Source organism: Ostrea edulis, chromosome 4 (genome assembly GCF_947568905.1).
Source record: "Ostrea edulis chromosome 4, xbOstEdul1.1, whole genome shotgun sequence".
Classification (NCBI taxonomy): domain Eukaryota; kingdom Metazoa; phylum Mollusca; class Bivalvia; order Ostreida; family Ostreidae; genus Ostrea; species Ostrea edulis.
Genome location: NC_079167.1, coordinates 93,744,468 through 93,767,437, shown reverse-complemented (window position 1 = coordinate 93,767,437; position 22,970 = coordinate 93,744,468). Strand labels below are relative to the sequence as shown.

The 22,970-nt window shown below is 35.2% G+C and overlaps 1 protein-coding gene across 14 annotated transcripts in view; it reads left to right on the top strand.

Moving 5' to 3' along the window:
- Positions 1-9,803, top strand: part of LOC125668762 (serine/arginine repetitive matrix protein 2-like) — a 50,278-nt gene extending 40,475 nt beyond the window's left edge. For 7 of the 14 annotated variants that reach the window (XM_048903156.2, XM_048903149.2, XM_048903148.2 and 4 more), the window contains one exon: positions 5,519-9,803. In XM_048903156.2, coding sequence (XP_048759113.2) covers positions 5,519-6,611 — 1,093 coding nt within the window. In that variant the 3' untranslated portion in view covers positions 6,612-9,803. The remainder of the gene's footprint in view (positions 1-5,518) is intronic. The other 7 variants (XM_048903158.2, XM_048903154.2, XM_048903152.2 and 4 more) reach the window with 2 other exon arrangements.
- Positions 9,804-22,970: the final 13,167 nt, after the last annotated feature.

The following is a 22,970-nucleotide window of genomic DNA, read 5'->3' as shown; positions in this document are numbered from 1 at the left end:
ATGTTGTTTGGCGTGTTATATACCACCGTCCATTCCATATTGATTTTGACTTCGGGTTACTTCATTTACCTGTTGAAGATAGAGGGCTGACGGCGGATATGACTGTTTAACAGGGGGAGCTTACTCTTCCTGGGCACCTGACCCCACCTCTGGTGTGTTCAGGACTCCAGTTGTCCGTGTTTGCCCTAGTCTTAATTTTGTATTCCTTATTGGATTTTTGGGATTGATGACTGTTCATATGATGTATACCCCAAAGCCCCAAAAGCTTATTTAAGGCATTTAAGACTTCCTACTTCGTATTGGCTCTTTGATGCTCACCGTGTGTTACCACCCGGTTACTGGATTAGCCTGACTGTCTCAGCTTTTATAATCGCCGTACGCGTGATCAAACGTCATTTGGATACGACCATTCTTACACAGATTGCACCAATCGTGCTTAACGCAAAGTACAACCAACCTTGTGGTAATTTACTATGGAAAGTGTAAATGTCCGTGAGGAGCGGTTAGAAAGTAGCCCATATTTTTTCTTTATACAGTACTGATAATTCTTATGAATCCTATAGTCTATCAGGTAACGCAATGAATTCTGGTTTGAATGATATAAAACATTTGGTAAGATCCCCTACCATTTCCTCAAACACTTCAACACAGTTAGAAAATTTCGTGTAAATTGGTCTCTGTCGTTCGTTTTCTTCATATTTTTAGAAAACAGAAAAACCCACCTAAAATTCAATTACATCAGTGAAAAGACAACATAATTGCAAATGCATATCATAAGAAAACTTTGCGATTAAGACGTTTATTAATGATAATTAAAATGTAACGCTGGATACAACCATTCTATGAAAGCATAACGTAGGATACATTTACAACCATTCCCAATACATTGACAATTTGCAACCGTGCATGTTTTTTTTTTACTTCATACTGATATATTTTATTGAAAGTAGATATGAACGGCAAATTAACAACTCAACCTATGACAAATGGGATGATTTCAGCTTCTCCATTGTCAACTTCCCATATTTATGTAGCAATATTCCATTGTCACCTGCATATGGTGTTAAAACACCTGATGGGATGTAAATCAATTAAACAAACAACTTTCAATGTAATTGTATACATATGGTGTTTATATCTCTCAACTGATTTGATACGCAAGAGCTTGTTCTGCGTATGGTAAGTTTTCAAATCGAGGCAAGCTACTGACAAACAAATTGATGGTACAGGGGTCTCAACAGTCTCGTTTAAAGTCAGCATTTCGCAAATTCTATGGTCGTTATAACGATCTAGTTTGCCAATATAACCTATGATTGGGTCAAATGCTGTCTGACGTGTTTCATACCGAGTGTTAAACCACTCTTTGCACACTGATTTTGACTACGGGTAACTCCGTTTACCTGATCAAGATATAGGGCTCACGGCGGGTGTGACCGGTCAACAGGGGATGCTTACTCCTCCTAGGCACCTGATCCCACCTCTAGTGTGTCCATGTTTGCCCAACTATCTATTTTGTATTACTTATGGAAGTTATGAGATTGATCACTATTCGTTATCTTCACCTTTCATTCATTTGATATCTGGTATATCCAGAGGTTCGTGTTTGCCCAACTCTCTATTTTGTATTGCTTATAGAAGTTCGTTATCGTCACTTTACCAAAAGGAAGAAATTTTCAAGGGGGTTTTAGGACTGCATTCCATGTCATCATTTCCAATGCAAGGTGAATATAACGAACAGTGATCAATCTCATAACTCCTACAAGCAATACAAAATAGATAGTTGGGCAAACACGGACCCCTGGACACACCAGAGGTGGGATCAGGTGCCTAGGAGGAGTAAGCATCCCCTGTTGACCGGTCACACCCGCCGTGAGCCCCATATCCTGATCAGGTAAACGGAGTTATCCGCAGTCAAAATCAGTGTGCCAAGAACGGCTTAACAATCGGTATGAAACACGTCAGACAGCATTTGACCCAATGCGAGGTTGTATTGGCGAACTAGATCGTTATAACGACCATAGAATTTGCGAAATGCTGACTTCAATCGAGACTGTTGAAATCCCTGTACCATCAACTTGTTTGTCAGTAGCTTACCTCGATTTAAAAACTGACTATACCCAGAACAAGCTCTTACATATCGAATCAGTTGAGATATATAAACACCATATGTAGGTGATAATGGAATATTGCTACATAAATGTGGGAAGTTGACGACGGAGAAGCTGAAATAATCCCGTTTGTCATACAGTTGAGTTGTTAGTTTGCCGTTAATGTCTACTTTCAATAAAATATCTAAGTATGAAGCAGAAGTGGACGACTCTGTGGTGTCCTTTATTTCGAGCTCACAGGGATATATCAAATCGACATATGAATGAAAGCTATCATTGTTAATAGACAAAACGTCATCGATATATCTAAAAGTCGAATTGAAGGTCACAGCGAGAGATTTTTTCTTCTCACGTAGAAGTTTTTGAATAAATTCTGCTTCATATGAATATAAATAGCATTCAAATAACAGAACCCAAGCTGAAAATATCCTCATAATAATCACATATAAGATTCAAATTGAGTAAGAAACCTGAAACTTTTGGGACTTAAAGGGGCTGATTCACGATTTCCCCCCAAATTTTGTTTTTACCTTTTATGATCAAAATCTACTGTCTAATGTGTTTAAAAGATTTACATAAAAATTAAGGTTATGCATTATCACAGAAGCTCATTTTTAGTGAGATTGCGATATATTATTGTTTGCGAAATTTTCAAAAGAAATGGATATCGATCTAAGTTTATTATATCTTTCACATTTCAAGCCTTCTTCGGGTAAAAAGGTGTCATCTAAAAGTTAAAACTTGTGACTATGCAAAATCAAGATGCTTTATATTACAAAATTAATATTTGTATGCATGTACATAAAATGACTCGAGTCTTTGTTTAAATAACACGGATTTAAGGCTAAAATAGTGCTTTTATTCTTGCATTCAGAAGGTCAAAATTGTGGCTGTCAACATTAAATGAGTTATGCTTTTAATGTTTAACATCAAAAATGAGAAATATTTTTGTTCAAAAATCGTGAACCAGTCCCTTTAATCCTTATTCACTAGTGCTATACATGTATTTATAACATTAAATAGAATTAGAATAGCAATTTGAAATAACATGATGTCAAATTTTTAATTCATATATAAAAATATATCAATTTATGTATTTTATTTTAACACAAATATACACATAAGTCATGAGTTTTGCTTCTTCTTTCTTTGTTAATATTCATTCCCATGTTAGCGCCCACAGTATTTCCGTTTGAAAAATGATATTTTTATAAATATTCAGAGAAATGTCTCTGATATATTCAACACCATCATATTTTTCAGCATAAAACAAATACATTGTATACCTTTATTAGTTTACACTCAGTATTAAAAACTGCATGTAGGAACTCCTTTGTACATTTTAGTAATACCAGAGGACTTCGGTATTCTGAGAGTTAAGTTTATATGTGTTTATGGTGAATTTAGACAAATCTAAAAATGCAGACTTCGGTATTCTGAGAGTTAAGTTTATATGTGTTTCTGGTGAATTTAGACTTCGGTATTCTGAGAGTTAAGTTTATATGTGTTTATGGTGAATTTAGACAAATCTAAAAATGCAGACTTCGGTATTCTGAGGGTGAAGATTGCCTGTGTTGATGGCGAATCTAGACAACTCTAAAAATGCAGAGGACAAAGGAAATTACAAATCGGAGAAAGTGATGATGGTTAAGACGAATCCGAAATTGAAGTTTTGAAAACAAAGTCGCTCAAATGATAAACAAGGATTTAAAGGCTGATTCTATATTAAAGGGCTCTTCATATGATAAACTGATTTATTTAGCTCTCCTCGCAGACAAATGGCGCTTTTGCGGCAGAATTATCGTTGATCAAATTATTTTGGCTTGTGCAGAATTAGATATTTCTTGTCCTTGGAGATTTCTCAGATGGGGAAACTTTAATCAAAGTGTAATAAGGATTATCTCCCTCATTATCCTTGGACGAATTTGGCTCCAATTTTTTGGCACGCTGTTTTTGGCTATATTTAGCTCTAAAACTTCATAGTTATTTCGGATTTCAAACATTTCGGTTGAGCATCACTGAAGAGACATTATTTGTCGAAATGCGCATCTGGTGCATCAAAATTGGTACCGTATAAGTTTTACATGAAAATGCTCCTTTACTAGCTGACCTGTCTTTGTATTAGGATTTATTGAAAAGCTTCTAAATGAGGAGAAAAAATCGCTTGTTGTGGCCTTTAATTCGACATCTTCTCTATCAACAATGTTATCTATTATATGTCGGTTTGATATAGCTCAGTAAACTCGAAATAAAAGGCACCATAGGGTCTACCATAGAGTCTACCATATATGCTTGGTATTTGAATATTTTATTGAACATGGACGTTAGCGGCACTTTATGACAATGGGATGACGTCTGTAAGCAGCTCCTCCATCGCCACGTTCCCATATTTATGTTGTAAATATTTCAGTATCACCTGCAAATGGTATTTATGTCTCACATCTGATTCGATCCCCAAGAGCATGTCCTGCGTATGATGAAATTTAGGCAGAGGCAAACTATACTGACAAATAAGTTGATATTATATAGGTTTCAATAGACTCATTTAAAGTCAGCATTTGACAAATTTTATGGTTATAATTATGTTTTATTTGTCAATACAACGTCCTCAAGTTGAATGGGCGTTCTTTACATACTGATTTTGATTGTGGATGACTCCGTTTACCTGACAAAAATACAGGGCTCACTTCATATATATAGCCGGTCAACAGAGGATGGTTACTCCTTCCTCCTAGGCACCTGATTCCACGTCTGGTATGCCCAGGGTTCAGTGTTTGCCTTTCTCAGCCTGAAATTGTATACTTTATATGATTTATGAGATTGATCGCTATCTTCATATTTTTATCGATTCATGTGTGCGCATTGTGTCGTAGAGCATTTTGGATGGTGCAATGCTGCAAAGAGTAATACTCAATACATATTGGGAAAAGGTCTGCTAGTGCTTTCTTACAGTCGCATGTAAGATGTAAACTTAATAAAATCAGTTTTAACAATCAGTGATGGTATTACAAAATGGAACTCTCAATATTTAATTTTGAAAATAAACACTTTCACTCTGTTTCTCATCTCTCGCTACAGATTAATGAATTTAGATTTTCTTAAATCCAATTGAAGAAACATTTCTGTCCCAAAATATCATAAATAGATAACTTCACAACAAGCACATCAATAGTCAAAGACAAGAAATTCCCGTCTTGAGAGCCAACAGTAAGAAACCTCATCATCGTTTATATGAATTTGATAATTATTATATATTCTTTCAAATCTGTACAACCAAATTTATAAATATCAGTATGGCATATTAACTAATATATTGTAAATATTTCAAACATTATTTTAAATAAATATAAACGGTATCGTGTACTATCTGCAAGATGGAACAAATTCTGATATTTTAATTCAATTTACAGCAGGCCAATCCCAAATTTAGATAGAGGGGTAACTAGAGACAGTGGATTGGAAGAGGACGCCTCCGAAGAATCAGAAAACTCGGAGGACTCTGGAAGAGGCATCTTTTCCAAACTGATTAAGCCCACCCAAAAGAAAAATTTCGATTCTTCAGATTCTGGTGAACCTGTTCCCAAAAGGCAAGCTCCCAAGAAGAAACGGATTAAACCAACCCAAAAGAAAAATTTCGACTCTTCAGATTCTGAACCTGTTTCCAAAAAACAAGCTCCTAAGAAAAAAACGAAAGCAAAGCAGAAAAAGAAATCAGAAACCGAAGAAAGTGATGATGATGAGGAGGATTCCACAGATGAAAGTAAACGAGGTCATAAATCTAGGTCACTTAGTCGTAGGAAAAGATCAAGAACAAGATCTAAAAGAAGGTCTAAAAGTCGGCGGAGGTCATCTAGGAGGGACAGGAGTCGATCTTATGATAGAAGATATTCTCGTTCACCCTCGAGAAGACGAAGCCGATCACGTTATAGAACTCCTAGCCGGTCACGTGGCCGATCACGAAGAAGACATAAGAGTAGGTCACGTGACAGAAGTAGAACTCGAAGTCGTCGAAGAACTCCTAGGAGATCATATTCTCGTGGACGAAGTAGGAAACCTCGCCGATCGCGTGATAGATCAAGATCCCATGGTCGTCGAAGAGACAGAAGTAGAACACCATATTCCGATAGATCACGTGGTAGGTCCCGAGGTCGAAGTAGAAGTAGAACTCCCAAGCGGTATCGTGACAAACGTACAAGGAGGAGTAGAAGCAGGTCACCGAAAAGATCGAGAGGGAGAGGGAGATCTCGACGCAGATCCCTGTCTGAATCTCCAAGGCGTAGAAGATCACGCAAGCGGTCACCGAGCAGGAAGAAGACGTCGAGAGATGAACCGAAGGATAGAAAGAAGCGGAAAGAGGGGGACCCTTGGAAAAAAGACGATTACGATAAGAAACAGAGGAAGAAGAGAGATGAGGAGAAGGAGAAAAGAATGCCGACTGAATCTGAACCAGACTCGGAGGACGACGTAGAAAGGAGGAAAAAGGCTAGGGCGCGAAGACATTGACTTTACGATCAGTAACAGTGTTGTGAATTGATTTAGCAGTATAACACTATCTTACATTTGAAAGAGGATAACATAAACGTAGGAAATGAATTGAAACGATAATCTACCTGGTTGGAAGTATCTATTAGTGTGTTAGTATTGTCTTTCGTCCTAACTCCGTAACTAAAACTTTTAAAGAACCACAAAAGAAATGTGTTTCACTTACACTTGAAGAGGTACAAGTTTATCTTTTTATGTATATTTTTCTTAAAACTGACTATGTGTTTGTGTGTAAAACTCAAGTAATTAAACGAGCAATTATTTGTAGAAAGACAGTCTCCTTAACTGGACTAGAAATTTGAATGTTCCATTAATAGGAAAAATTCTCAATGAACTATTATGGTTTATTAACCTTACAATTACTTGTACTATTAATAATGCATCTGTATTTTGGAACATTTAATGCAGTCATTGTAAGTAATTTACTATACTTGGTTGCCAATGGAATTTCGTAAGTTTTGAATCCTTGAAACTCTTAAAAGATGAAAACGAATTATGCTAAATGTCTGGACTTTCGAGTGCAATTGTAAAAAAGAAAAAAAAGAAGAAAACACACAGCATGACAGGATACTCAAATAAAGGGGATTGGGGTCTGTTCTACTTACCTGTATAGCAAATTTCAAGGTAATAAATGTACACTGTACTTGTCAGTTCTTTATGAAAATGAAGCAGAAGTGGCGTGTTTATTACTAGAATAAAATACGAGAAGCACTTCCATGATTGCAGTTGTAAATACTACAAACAACAAATGACTATTTTAACATTCCTTGTAGATTTAAAAAAAAAAAAACCAACATGTTATTAACTTTTCTTGGATATAAAGAATCATGTTCATTGTTCGTCCCCTAGCACTTCGCTATAAGAGTTGAATCCAATGCATGTATTGTTTGCAAAAATGGAATTGAAGCAATTGATTATTGAATTGAATATTTCCATGTGAATGAATTGTTGTGTGGTATCAAGAAATGGTTTATGACCCCTGGGTCGAGGCCTCTGCTGGTGGACTGTTAGTCCCCGAGGGTCTCTATAGCCCAGTAGCTAAGTACTTCGTTATTAGCTTGAAAATACGGATGTATATTTAATTGGTACGATAAAATTTAGAAATTCATTTCAAAATTAAAGATTATCTCCCTCATGCAGAGCTCTTATCCTTGGACGAATTTGGCTCCAGTGTTTGTTTGTTTTTTTTTTTTTTTTTTTTTTTTTTTTGGCACTCTAGTTTTCCTTTTAGCTCCTACAAGTTTATTGTTATTTCGATTTTCCAAAATTTCGGTTTGAGCATCACTGAAGAGACATTATTTGTCGAAATGCGCACCTGGTGCATCGATATTGGTACCGTATAAGTTTTACATTATAAACTAAAGTATTCTTTGTCTTCAATTTTTTCAATGTAATAGATAGAAACCGGTATCCACTGTAATATTTACTAATTTAATGCGTAAAGTTACTGAGCATTTAAAATTAAATGAAACGTCCTTAGCAGATTGAGAAGTATTTTCTCTTAACGGGTTGTAAATTAATTTGATATGAACGTCATTGGCAGACTGTATATGGTAATTTTGGGAGTTTTGAGCACTAGGGACAAGCGATTATTATTGTTGAACAGTCATTGGATCGGGTAATGAAGTATTCCAAAACAAATGGAGTTCGCGCCCATTTGGGTTTCTGTCAAAATACCGACGCAGTATCATATATTTCCTTAAAGGAATTAATATCCCTTAGATATTCTCTTGCTACGATAGCAAGCAAATATTTTATGACACGTTTTGAAACACGTAGAGTAGGTTATGAACACCACGTGGTTTGGAAATTCGTAAAAAATCATCGTACCGAATAGCCTACTTATGGTTTTTGTGAAATGGAGTGGTAAAGATCACTTTTTATAGACAAAATCAAATGTGGATTCTAAATTTTACTTTTAGTAAATTTGAAATCACAACACCTTTTCTGTTTTCAAATCAACAACAATATATATGAATAAAGTAGAAATGCTTCAAGACAAAACAATTGCAGAATTTAACTATAAACTGTAATATAATATACTTTCAAATAATTATTACAGTAATGAAATCAATAAAGATACGACCTGCATGTGTGAAACGTGTAGCGATAAGATTGATAATTCAAAACACTTTTAAAATATTTGATAGTGTAAATGTACAAATTATATGGAAATTAGTAATTTCATGGGTTTTGATGTAAAATGGAAAAATGTTGTCGTTGGATTTTTCTCTGTCAGAAATGAAACAACTGTAGTGTTCAATTTACTTTTATCCTTTATAGCTCTAAAAATGTACAAATATAAAATGTATTGTAGACTTGAAAAAATTGATGAAACGTTTGAAGGGTTTATATGCAACTTGAACGCATGTATTTCATAATATTCAGAAATACTATTTGCTACTAGCAACACAAAGCATTTTCATTTTTTCAAAAAGATGCTAACTAATCTTACGTGTAGAGATTATAATCACTGAATGTCATGATACCACCCTCTGAGGGGGGATGTCCCTCAGTTAAAGATCAAGAGGACACTTTTATGGACTATTGATAATTGTGTATCATCTTGCATATGTTGATCTTTCAATTAATTCCAATATTACTATCATAACTAGCTACATTTTTGTACAATATAATTATAAACCTATAAATATTTTTTTGAATATGTGTGTTACATCATACATGTGTAGAAGACACGTAAATCAATGTATAATACTTGTATGTCTATGCCTGATGTATAGTGCTTGTGTATAATATATGCAAGTTTATGTGTTGAATACATAATGCTTATAACTCAGTAACGTAAAAAACATGTAAGTGTACGCAATACGTAAAAGTCTATGTGCTGATTTTTTTCTTTTGAAAATCAATATGTAAACCTGTTTATTGTATATCAGTTGTTTGTGTAAAGTGTTTTGATAAAAATAAAAAATCATTTTCAAAAAAAAAATCAACATCAAAAGGTATTACTTTTCAACACTTTACACAAACATTCCTCATGATAAATTATTGACTAGATTTTTTGACATCATAGACAGATGGTTTGTCAACAAAAATGGAAAACGGAAATAGTCATATCTAGTGATCAGTCATCAAAAAAATTACTTTGTTAAACACCACTCTGATTCCACACACAAGTACACTGAAGTTGAAATTAAGAATATGCTGGAGTTCCTCATTGACAGTATCTACGTAGTCTTTGGTGATCAGGTCTTCTAACAGTCTGTTGGAATTTCCATGGTCACGAATTGTGACCCTTTGTTAGCTGACCTGTTTTTATATTCTTATGATTGATAGATTGTATCTTGCTTAACGTCTTAATTTTTCACTCATATGGAGACGTCACCAACAGCGGAGAAGGGCTTCAAATTTAGGCCTATGCTCGGCGCTTACGGCCATTGAGCAGTGAGTGTTTTTTAGCGTGCCACACCTACTGTGACATGGGACATCCGTTTTTAAGGTCATCTCCGAGGACCCGTGACATTCACATCTGATGCCGAGCGTTTGGCGATGGAACTCTCACTACCCGTTTTAACGACTTGGGTCTGTCACGGCCGGGGTTCGAACCCCGGCCTACCGCATGCGGGGCGAACGCTCTAACCTCTCGGCCACCGCGGCGGTATGTATTCTTATAATTTATTCAAAAACTTCTACGTAAGAAGAAAAAATCTCTTTCTGTAGCCTTCAGTGCGACATTTAGATACATGTATATCGACGATGTTTTATTTATCAACAATAATAATTTTCATTCATCTGTCGATTCGATATACTCCTGTGAACTCGAAATGATAGACACACAGAGTCGTCAACATCTGCTTCATACTTAGATATTCTATTGACAATAGATATTAACGGCAAACTAACAACTCAATTTTATGATAAACTGGATGATTTCAGCTTCTCCATTGTCAACTTCCCATATTTACGTAGCAATATTCCATTATCAACTGCATATGGTGTTTATATCTCTCAACTGGTTTGATACCCAAGAGCTTGTTTTGCTTATGATCAGTTTTTAAATCGAGGCAGGCTACTGACAAACAAGTTGATGATGCAGGGGTTTCAACGTTTAAAGTCAGCATTTCGCAAATTCTATGGCCGTTATAACAATCTAGTTTACCAATACAACTTATGATTGGGTCAAATGCTGTCTGACTTGTTTCATACCGAGTGTGAGGCCGTTCCTGGCACGCTGATTTTGACTATGGATAACTCCGTTTACCTGATCAAGATATAGGGCTCACGGCGGGTGTGACCGGTCGACAGGGGATGCTTACTCCTCCTAGGTACCTGATCCCACCTCTAGTATATCCAGGGGTCCGTGTTTGCCCAATTCTCTATTTTGTATTGCTTATAGAAGTTATGAGATTGATCACTGATCGTTATCTTCACCTTTCACAAGTTCTCTGATGTTGATATCAAAACTATGATGACATTTACAATATCTTCGATGTCTTTGGTGATAAGATTTTCCAACAGTCTTAAAATTCCCATGGGCTCGAATTTTGCTCCTTTGTTAGATGACCTGTTTTTATATTCTGATGAGGCAGAATTTATTGAAACATTTCAAAATGAGAAGAAACAACCTCTTGCTATGGCCTTCAACTCGACATTTAGATATATCGACGTTTTATCTATTAACAATAATCATTTTCATTCCTATGTCGATTCGATATATTCCTATGAACTCGAAATAAAAGACACTACAAAGTCGTCTACATCTGCTTCGTATTTAAATATTTTATTTAAAATAGATATTAACGGCAAACTAACAACTCAACTTTATGACAAACGGGATGATTTCAGCTTGTTCATCGTCAACTTCCCTTATAAATCGAGAAAGGCTACTGACAAACAAGTTTTTTATTGTAACGATCTAGTTTGCCAATATAGCCTGTCATTGGATCAAATGATGTCTGACATGTTTCACACCGATTGTTAAGCCTTTACCCACTGACTTTGATTATGAATTACTCCATTTACCTGATCAAGGTAAAGAGCTGACGGCGGGTGTGACCAGTCGACAGGGGTGCTTACTCCTCCGAGGCACCTGATCCCATCTCTGGTATATTCAGGGTCCGTGATTACCCAACTCTCTATTTTGTATTCCTTATAGAAATTATGAGATTGATCACTGTTATCTTCACCTTTTATTTTTCCGTTTCATAAAAAAAATCATTTCATGAGACATACTCAAATACTAGCAAAGCATGCATTTATATTTGCTTAGAAAAGTGTTCCAATGTTCCATGAAAATATATCATAAGGAAATTCCCAATGCTAGTATAACATGCATTGATAGTTCCTTAGAAAAGTGTTTTCGGTCACATTCCATTATTCTATTCTTTCGATTACTTGTCAATTGCAGCAAATTATTGAAAATATATTTTATATGCTAGTAGTACTATCATAACTTGTATATCCATACAGCATCATTACAGACCAAGCCTAGCGGTTCTCAGTACTTTGATTTGACAAGGATTTACACCTCACGAAGAACCAAAGCTCTAGTCAAGGAAATTTTTGATCACTAAGCCTCTCTCCAAACGATCTTTATATTTCATTTACTGAATATGAAACATTGAAATCTCAACATTAGATACAACGTTTGTGTTGAGTATAAACTGAGGTAATGACCACGCAGGTGCAGTGTATGCTGATTACGAGTTACGGAGGAATGCTACATCAGAGAAATTTGACACGGATGAAAAGTGGAAAATATGTACAACAATATTTTGAAATTGTGAACTATCACATTTACTTTATTTAGTAAAAAAAAAAATGCAGTTTTAGTAGAAAACAATCCGAAATTTTTTTTAAAAAACCCTGCTGGACCCGCGATCTACAGTTCTGCAGTCGCCGTAATTTTTTTTAAATGAATACACACATATTGCTGATATTTATATTTTCATCCATGTTTTAAAGGGAAGTCAGCCATTACGACGATGTAGAGTACCTCCTTTAGGAAAACATTGAAAAAAGTGGAGATTTTGATACTCGACCAGAACAAAATTCGATTTTTCAATTTCTGTTATGAAGGTTATCATTTTATGGCTCATAAAGGATGCTTAATAGATTTTTTTTTCTTTCGGTGAAAAACTACACTGCATGGCTTCAGGCACAGACGATCTGGAAGAAAATACATGATGACCAATTGCTCCTTGGGGAGGAAAGTGATAAAAATTGATCCATTTCTTATTATTAAATTTCTTATCATGAAATTCAGGTACGGATGAAGCTCAGCTCACTAACATTGCGTGAAATGAAAACATAGTGTGCATTTATACCGTATACAGCTGACGCTCATCTGCAGTAAGACTACAGTGAACTTTTCTGATGGAAAAGCATCTATTTGCCTGATAAACACTGTTCACATTCTCATCCTCTTCCCGAGAACCACTAAGTCAATACGTTATCATCAATAACACTTTACACAGGGCATCCTTTGGGTACAGTAACCCACGTTTACTCTATAGAAGGATTGTGTCCCTTCCAAAGAAAGATAATTAAGAAACACAAAATGTGTTTGTGTGTGTGTGTGCGTGTGTGCTTAAAATAATCTTCTCGAGAACAAGTGGACCAACAACACCGAGACTTGCAGAGCTGGGCCACAGTTGGCAGCAGTCCATTAAACCATTTCTATGTAGGCGACAACGTTAACGTTACGTCATATTGTTCCTCCCCTATTTTTCATTGAATGATCCTTCACATGAAAGGTCACCAAGTTCTCCTTCTCATCCCGTGGTGGTATGTCCGAATCATTTAATTTTACATGTTACATGCTTTTTCATTGGTTGAAAAATTATTGGAATATCGTATCCAACGAAATAAAAATAAATGGCCGGAACTACTTTCTGTTGGAATGTTGGGGATTCCTCTGGATGCTTCGTATTTATATAGAGATTAGGGAATCCTACAAAGAAAAACTTGACAATTCTATCGATTTATTTAAAACAGGGGATGCTTACTCCTCCTAGGCACCTGATCACACCTCTGGTGTGTCCAGGGGTCCGTGTTTGCCCAACTATCTAATTTGTATTGCTTATAGGAGTTATGAGATTGATCACTGTTCGTTATCTTCACCTTGCATTAAACAAAAACAAACAAATATCAAATATAAATAATAATTAATTATGCAAAATGAAACAAACATGGCTATTTGATGACCCCCCCCCCCCCCTAGTCCGAAATATATGACGTTTTCCTGGCTTTTGTATGATTTGGATATTAATTTACATTTTCCTGGCACAGTAAATATCAAAATCATAAAAAGCCAGGAAAACGTCAGATATTTCAGACACCCCTCCCCAATATAACAATACATGTCTGCTTCTGCGATTCCGGGCTGAGAGTTACACGTATTCAAACGGGGATGACAATAGTCCAGTTTGCACCTTGCGATGAATTCCTTCATGTCACAAACCCAAATACCAGATACATGTACACCGCACACTGCCTCAGAGATACTGCAATATCGTAGCCCTTAACGACTATGGTTTCGAACTCCGGCATAATATGTTTATGAGTGGGCACCGAAACGAGGGTTCGGTACGACGTTAAAACAGTTGTGACGCCTTAGAAATGCACTGATAAAACTCGAAAAACCCTCTGTAACACTCACTTGTCCACCTGGTAGCCGTGACAACCCTCAAGAGAACCCTACCTGGCATCCCACATCATGATTATGCACGTGTCCCACGCTTTCCGTTAGCACCGACATCAAACTTTGCAATTAATTCCAGTTCCACTCAACAAAATTCCAGCAATTTTCTCTCAACAGGACTTATCTCTAACTCATCCTTTCAAAACTGCATTCTTCAGTCCACAAGAAAACCGTTTGCTCAACAGTAAACAACAGTTCGTGGTAGTCGCCATTAGGCCTAACGGACTTACGTGGTGTTTTTTTTAAAGTTGTGTATTCACAAATTACTACGCCCATCTCGAAATGACATAGAACGTAGTCCAAGAATAACTCTTTAATTCAACTCAAATCATATAATGTTTTATCATATAAACTCAATGTTTTAAAATATTAAATGATAAGGAATAAATTCATTATTTTTTCGTTGGATGGAGGTATACCACGAAAAAAAGACGGAAAACTGCATCATTGCGCGTAATTCCTTAATTTCTTTCTGACAAAAATGCGTTTTGCTGGTGGAATTCCTTGAAAATCAAAGCGAAGCTTGGGGAGTTTCCTCTTTCGTAGTAGTCATACACCAAGTAATGGTCGTTTTATTCAGATGACAAATTGTAATGGTAGATAGTTGTCAAAATGATATATCCTCCTGTATGACGTACATGTATATCAGACACTTGAAATTCCGTCGACACACCGATTCCACAATACCCCGTCGTTCAGGGAACTCTAGTTTCATTTTAATGCACTACTTTCATTTTACTATTGATGCTAAGAATATTTACAGGGATACATCCAGTAAGGTTTAATATTCAACATACACGTAAGACTACTTTTTAAAAAAATATCTTACAAATTCATCTTAACGAGAGCCACAAGGTTAGAACTTTTCAGATTGATCAAAGCACGAACCACGATTTCAGGGAGGGGACATTAAAGGAATTTTAAATAACAGTAAAATATAGAAAATGTTTGAATTATTCCTAAGAACCCCCAAGGATGCCAAATATCAAAATACAAAATATAAGTTTTATCTTTGATGTCTGGGATCAGGCAATATGGATTTAAAACATGCGTTGCGTGTGTTTTATGTATTTATGGAATATACTAGAAACACGAAAAGGAATGAAGTTTGTCCAAACATACGACACTTGGTGTGAATCATGACAATACAGTATTCAACCATTTCCGAAAGCCATATGGCAGTATACAGCAAACCTCTCCCTACTCTATTCGGAATGGACTTAATCTTCCTAAGAGTACACCAATATACTTTATATCCTAATATATAATTTCCTGAAAAATAAAGGGTCATGTTTGTTCAAACATGTAGTTCACGGTGAGGAGAGACATATCGTCTTTGTTCACATCCTTAGTACTGGAAGTAACCTCTCGGACTTCGACGGGAAACAGCTGATTACGGATGCTAGAATTCTTAAAAGTGTAAATATTTCATTTGCCGTTAACAAATGGGTTTTTAACAAAAAACTCCCTATTTATGCGTCTAACTTCTGTTATTAATGAAACATGGGTGTATGATGCCTGATTTGTTGAACTACTTTAATAAATTCCCATAAATTTTATTCAACAACATTGAAAACATTCTCAAAGGTGCGTACAACAAACAAAACTACTTTTGTATAGTTTAGCTTTATAGTTCGTATAATCCAGAGTTGAAAATTACCTACATCGACGACGTTTTATCTATTCAATATATCTCATTAAACTTGAAAATAGAGGTTTTCGCGTCTGTTCTATATTTGGATGTTTTCTGAACATGGACGTAAATGGCAAATTAACAATTCAACTTTATGACATACAGGATGACATCGGGTTCTCCATTGTCAACTTCCCATATCCATGCTGCAATAATTCATTATGGTATCAGGACAACTCGCCCTCAAGACAACTCGCCTCCTCTCTTGAGTTGTTTACAATTATCATTTTTGGTCTAAATCCAAGAGGTGTATTAGCAAAAATTTATAAATTTCTTATCGATAGTATATACATCACAAAGTTTTGCATAAGTTTTACACCGAACTTCGTGTCTTTTCATGCAAGACGAAATATTTGAGTGAAAATCCAGTGTTTGGGTTCAGTAAATTCATCATCACTTTTATGTGGATGTAAAATATATAATTTCAGCGGAAACAAGTTAGCGTTTGGTAGGGAGAGTATTAGCTTGGTCTACAGCTGACGTAGTATAATTATCAATAATCCGCGTCTGTTGTTAAATCTAATTGTTTGATTTTTCCCAAAATGTTATAAATTTACTTCAAAAGTTAAGGTACTCATCATCAGAGTACTTTTCACTTTGAAATCGCCACGTAAAAAGAAGCCGTAAAGCAAAGCCGTTTTAAAATTTCTACCATGGGAAAATTATGATTTTTCAACGGGAATTAGTTGAGAAACGCATTAAAAGATAATTACATGTATCAGAATATTCATGCTTCACATTAACACTTATGTATACTGTATCGATAAAGCACATACACGCACACCTCCCAACCCTCCAACATTTTTTCAGTATTGGAGACATTTAATTAATTACCTGAGGATCAGTAAATATAATTTTCCTAGCCGATTGAATAATGAAAAAAATAATTTTTTCTGAAATGCAATATTAATTAAATCTGTGTATGCTTCTATAAGAATTTACCATTCGTGTTGAAATATGAAATAAAAACTTTAAGACGTATCTTTATAGGGTTAACGGTGTAAATTTTTGTACAATTACACACACACAATAAAATTAAATGTGATAATATACTTATATATAATATTGGGGGCGAGTTGTCTCAAGAGAAGGGGCGACTTGTCCTGAGAGAGGATGAGTTGTCCTAAGAGGGGGCGAGTTGTCTTGGGGGCGAGTTGTCCAGCATTGTTCATTATCACCTGCATATGATTGTTATGCATGATATTTGATTCCATACGCGAGAGCATGTTCAGCGTATGATCCATTTTAAACCGAATCGGGCTGCTGACAAAAGAGTTTTCTATGGTGCTGATTTGTGCCATTTTACAATTTGTCGTCTTTTCGTTAATTCGAGGCGAATAAACAAGAAAACGATAACTAGCGACTTTTCGCCCCGAAATAACGAAGAGACATTAAGATGACAGAACGAAAACTTGGAAAGACGACAAAATACAGGCGAAAACACCACAAAGTCACCGCAAATTAGCAACTTGGTCTGTCATCTTTTCGTTTCGCGAAAAGACGGCAAAACGATAATTAGCGATTTTTCGCCGCAAATAACAAAAAGTCCAAAAGAGGACAAAATACAGGTTTCCCCGTTATATTTGCTGTCTGATATTTTAGGAATTCAACATGAAATTTGCTGTCTGTTGTCCATGGTTATTGATTACATTACTGGGAATAAGCCAGGCAATATTAGGTTAACATTACTGAGGATAAGTCAGACAATATTAGGTTAACATTACTAAAGATAAATCATGCAATATTAGGTTAACATTACTGAATATAAGCCAGGCAATATTAGGTTAACATTACTGAAGATAAGTCAGGCAATATTAGGTTAACATTACTAAAGATAAGCCAGGCAATATTAGGTTAACATTACTGAAGATAAGCCAGGCAATATTAGGTTAACATTACTAAAGATAAGCCAGGCAATATTAGGTTAACATTACTGAAGATAAGCCAGGCAATATTAGGTTAACATTACTAAAGATAAGTCAGGCAATATTAGGTTAACATTACTAAAGATAAGTCAGGCAATATTAGGTTAACATTACTAAAGATAAGTCAGGCAATATTAGGTTAACATTACCGAGGATAAGCGTATCAATATTAAATCAAAATTACTGAGCAGTATTATGATAACATTGCTGAAGATAAGCCAGGCAGCGTTTCGTTAATATCAATGTAAACAAAGGGGGAAGATGAAAAGATCGAAGACCGTGTCGGTAAATTCAAATGAGTTGGGGAAAGTGACATTTAAAGATTACGGGTGCACTAGTACTTTCATTTGTGGGTAATCCGAAAAAAGGGTATGCAAGGTGTATATGCATATACATGTACTTGAATTTAACAATTTATTCTGATGATTCCTGTGGGGATCAGGGTTAGTATAGGTCTTCAGTACCCCTTGCTTGTCGTAAGAGGCGACTAAATGGGGCTGTCTTTCTGGTGAGACCTCGTGTCACAGCAGGTGTGGCACGATAGAGATCCATCCCTGCTCAAAGACCGTAAGCGCCAAGTATAGGCTTGAATTTTGCAGCCCTTCACTAACAAAATTTAGGCCGATGATTGGCGCTTACGGTCTTTGAGCAGGGAGGGATCTTTATCGTGTCACACCTGCTGTGACACGAGGTCTCACCAGAAAGACAGCCCCATTTAGTCGCCTCTTACGACAAGCAAGGGGTACTGAGGACATATTCTAACCCGGATCACTACGTGGCGGCATGTTGAATTGGAACTTTATGAAATATTAAATGAAGCAAACATGAATATTAATAGACTTTGAGTTTCAATAGATTGCAGAGACAAAACTCCTTCAGAAATGTGCTTAATATGTCATAGTTTATAAATAGATCCCCAGATCTAAGTCACGTGATGATGGCGATTTGCTGGGCTGACTATACTGCGCATGTCTGCAACTCTGATTGCACTCGCGGATTTTAAACAAAGCAATAACTAATATATACATCAATATTCGCAGTTTTAGCGAATTCACACCAAAATAACTTACGTTATTTGATTAATGTCTGGGAATTGGTGATGAGTTGCTTCTATATTTTACAGACTGCCATTCCGGGGAGTTCCGAGGAGTACTTGTACTTGGTTGTAAAACCTTCGTATAAAATCGTAACTTAATAATGTTTGTTTAATAATAAATAAAAATGAAACGCATTGATTACAGTAATGAAGACATATATTTATATTTATTTTTAAAAGCTTTTATTCTAGAACTTCTATGCATGTTATCGATAAGGAATTGTTCTAGAGAAAAAGTAAAAAAAAAAAGATTATTTCTCATTCTTTCTAACACAACTACAAATAGACCGGGCGCTCGTGTGGCCGATAACAACAATGCCCCGTCTATAACGGTACTACCACTATACATCAATACAAATCAATGAAGTATTGCAATCATATAAAAGTGTGATATAATTTCTAATATTCTCAATAATTTTTCTCACTTGGGCAATGCTATTGCCATTCTGTTGAAAACGGCCCAAACGATAGCTACTGTGCCGGTTCTATTCTCAACCTCTCGTGGGGTCTCTAGATTCTTTATGTAAATGTCTGGACATAAATATGTCATAAACGTCTATATTCATTTATTGTATTATATCTGAAAGCAATCATTATGATATATCACTGCCGAAACCGTATAAAGATCTTTCCATAAATATATCACCGATATATTTTATTGATGTAGACAAATTGTGCTTCTGGGTTCTTCGTCATCAATCAGTGGGTATATCGTAGGGCTAAACGTTTCTTTACCACATGCTAACATTGATGTTATTTGACATGGGAATGGATTTTTGGGAGAAATATATTTATACTCCCGCAAACGAACTTTGGTCGGGGGTTACGTATAGGAAGTATTCAGCGTGTCTGTACAAGTCGTCCCTGGCTACACTTTTGTAATGCTCATACTTATTGTTTATGAACTGAGATTGTGTCGTTACCCATACCCAAAGTCATTTGAGGTCACCGAGAGGAAAGATATACGTTTCCTACCATAACTTTTTAAAATGAATAAAAATAAAAACATGACCTGATGGTATATCATGGTCCTGTCTGACCTACCTTAATTACTTGTAGATTATCGTAACGAAAGGTTTGATTGAAAATTTATCGCTATGATAGTTTACGCTTTACTAATATTAATGCTCGAGAAATGTTCCCTCTAAACGCGAACACTGTATAACTGTTACAGATAATCTACAAGTCATCCATGTCTTCCTAAAAACTGACTAAAAGATAGTTCAGCTCAAAAAAGAAGTTTTCAGAAGAATATGATTAGCAACACTAAACCACTACAATTAACAAAGTAAGCAAGTACTTTTTTAAACCAAATAATACCTGAAAATACCATTCGCATTCATCATATAAACAAACAATATAAATAACACTCGGTCTATTTGTGCCTTTTGGTCACTTTCAGCTACGTCATTGAATTTGATTTGCACAGAAGAACACAAATATCAATCTGGGTTTAAACCAGGTGATTCTACAACTAACCAGTTACTTGAAATATATCATACAATTATATCTTGTCTTGATAAAGGCAATGATGTTAGATCTGTTTTCTGTGATATCTCCAAAGCATTTGATAGAGTATGGCAGATAGGTAGTTTACATAAATTAAAGCATTATGGTATTTCAGTACAATTGATTAGATGGATTGAAAATTATTTATCTGATAGAACTCAAAAGGTAGTATTGGATGGTTTTTCATCAACCCCTAGACAAACCAATACAGGAGTCCCTCAAGTGTCAGTTTTAGGACCCTTTCTTTTCCTTATGTTTATTAATGATATCTCTATAGACATAAGAAACCCTTTAAGACTCTTTGCAGATGATACTTCTCTTTATAGAATAGCCAATGATGACATTGTCAATTCTGCAAATTCATTGACTATTGATCTTGAAAAAAAATCATCAGTGGTCTAGTAAATGGGCAGTCGAATTTAACCCAATCAAAACAGTCAATATGGATTTTAGTAGAAAGAATATTTCTCATCCTAAGGTAGAATTTGGTCAGCATGGGCCATTTATTCAAAATGTTGAAACTCACGTGGGAATAATATTCCAGAAAGATGGAAGTTGGAAAAAGCATATACTTCATATACATGCCAAAGCATGTCAACGATTAAATGTCTTAAGAATGTTAAAGTATCAACTTAAAAGGGATTCATTGATAAAAATTCATTTTTCTTATGTTCGGCCCATCTTTGAATACTCAAATATTGTTTGGGATAATTGTACAGAGAGAGATGCTAATTTACTTGAAGATGTTAAAGTTGCAGCAGCACGAATAATTACAGGTTTAAGGGTAAATTCATCAATATCGATACTTTATAATGAACTTGGATGGGATATATTAGCAATAAGAAGGAAAATTCATAAACTTGTGCTATTCTACAAGATAGTTCATGGATTGACACCCCCCCCCCCCCAATATTTGCAGGACTTACTTTGGCCATGTACTTTACCTCCTAACTTTGTATATGAATAGCTTTATCCATTCGACTATAAAATTGTGGAATGACCTATCCTTGAGTATTCGAAGTCTTCCAGCACTAATATCTTTCAAGCGTGTCATCAAAAGTATATATTGCATCAAACCTAAAAATTATTTTAACTATGGCAATCGAAAAGCAAATATACTGCATTATCAATTGAGAAATAAAGCTAGTAATCTTAATGCTGATTTATTTAAGCACTTTCTTAGGGAAAATCCTAATTGTGATTTGTGTCAAAATAGTCCTGAAACCACACTTCACTTTTTTCTGAAGTGTCCAAAATATTGTACACAAAGACAGATACTGACACACAGTTTTAATGATCTATAGTCACAGTCACCTCAGAACTTAGAACTTATTTTGTCACAACAATCTCAGTTATAACCAAAATGTTACAATTTTCAAAATTGTGCATGAATTTATCTTGTCTACAAATAGATTTGTTTAATTTCTTAAAATTTTTCATTTTCAAACCACAGAACCAACTTGTTTATATCTTTTTCCTGTGTAGTAAATTTCTATATCCATACCTAAATTATATTTGTCAGTCATACATCAAGCTGTAACTTATCATAGAAATGGAAACTGTTAAACATATCAATGTATTTTAAAATATTATATTTCTTCATTATCATTATATAATAACTATATCTGTATGACCTTGACCATGTATTTGTATGGAGAGGATTTATATATATAGACAACGCCTGTTGTCCAATCCTTTTATGTATTATACATAATAAAATATTGTTTAAATCAGAAGAACACTAATTGAGTTTAGTTATTCATAGATTGAGATTCATACGCTATATACATGTGTTACAATTTTTGAAACTCTTGTTTATCAAAACGTAAAATTACGTTTCGAGTCTTTGGAGTTTGTTTATTATTACCAAGAACCATACAGTTCATAGGTTTAACGTATATACATACGATCATTTGTACAATAATAGGTTTAACGTGTAACACATGCAAGGTGAAGATAACGAACAGTGATCAATCTCATAACTCCTACAAGCAATACAAAATAGATAGTTGGGCAAACACTGACCCCTGGACACACCAGAGGTGGGATCAGGTGCTTAGGAGGAGTAAGCATCCCTTGTTGACCGGTCACACCCGCCGTGAGCCATATATCCTGATCAGGTGACACAATGAATAAGACTATGCAGAATAGTAACATTACAATTTTTTATTATAATATACATGGTTATATAAAAGTGTCAATAATACATAGTATGATATTTGATGTGCAATAAGTGAGGATAATATCCTAGTAATGTATTAAATTTCTGCTCTTAATTTTGAAGCTTGATTATAAAAACATTTTCCCAATTTACATAACTGTGACATTTTCTGTTGACAACAGTTGGACAAGTTTGAAGGCAGATGGATTTTTATAGTTTTTATGTACTGTTTCCTAACTTCATCATAAAATGGGTAGATCAGAATAAAATGAA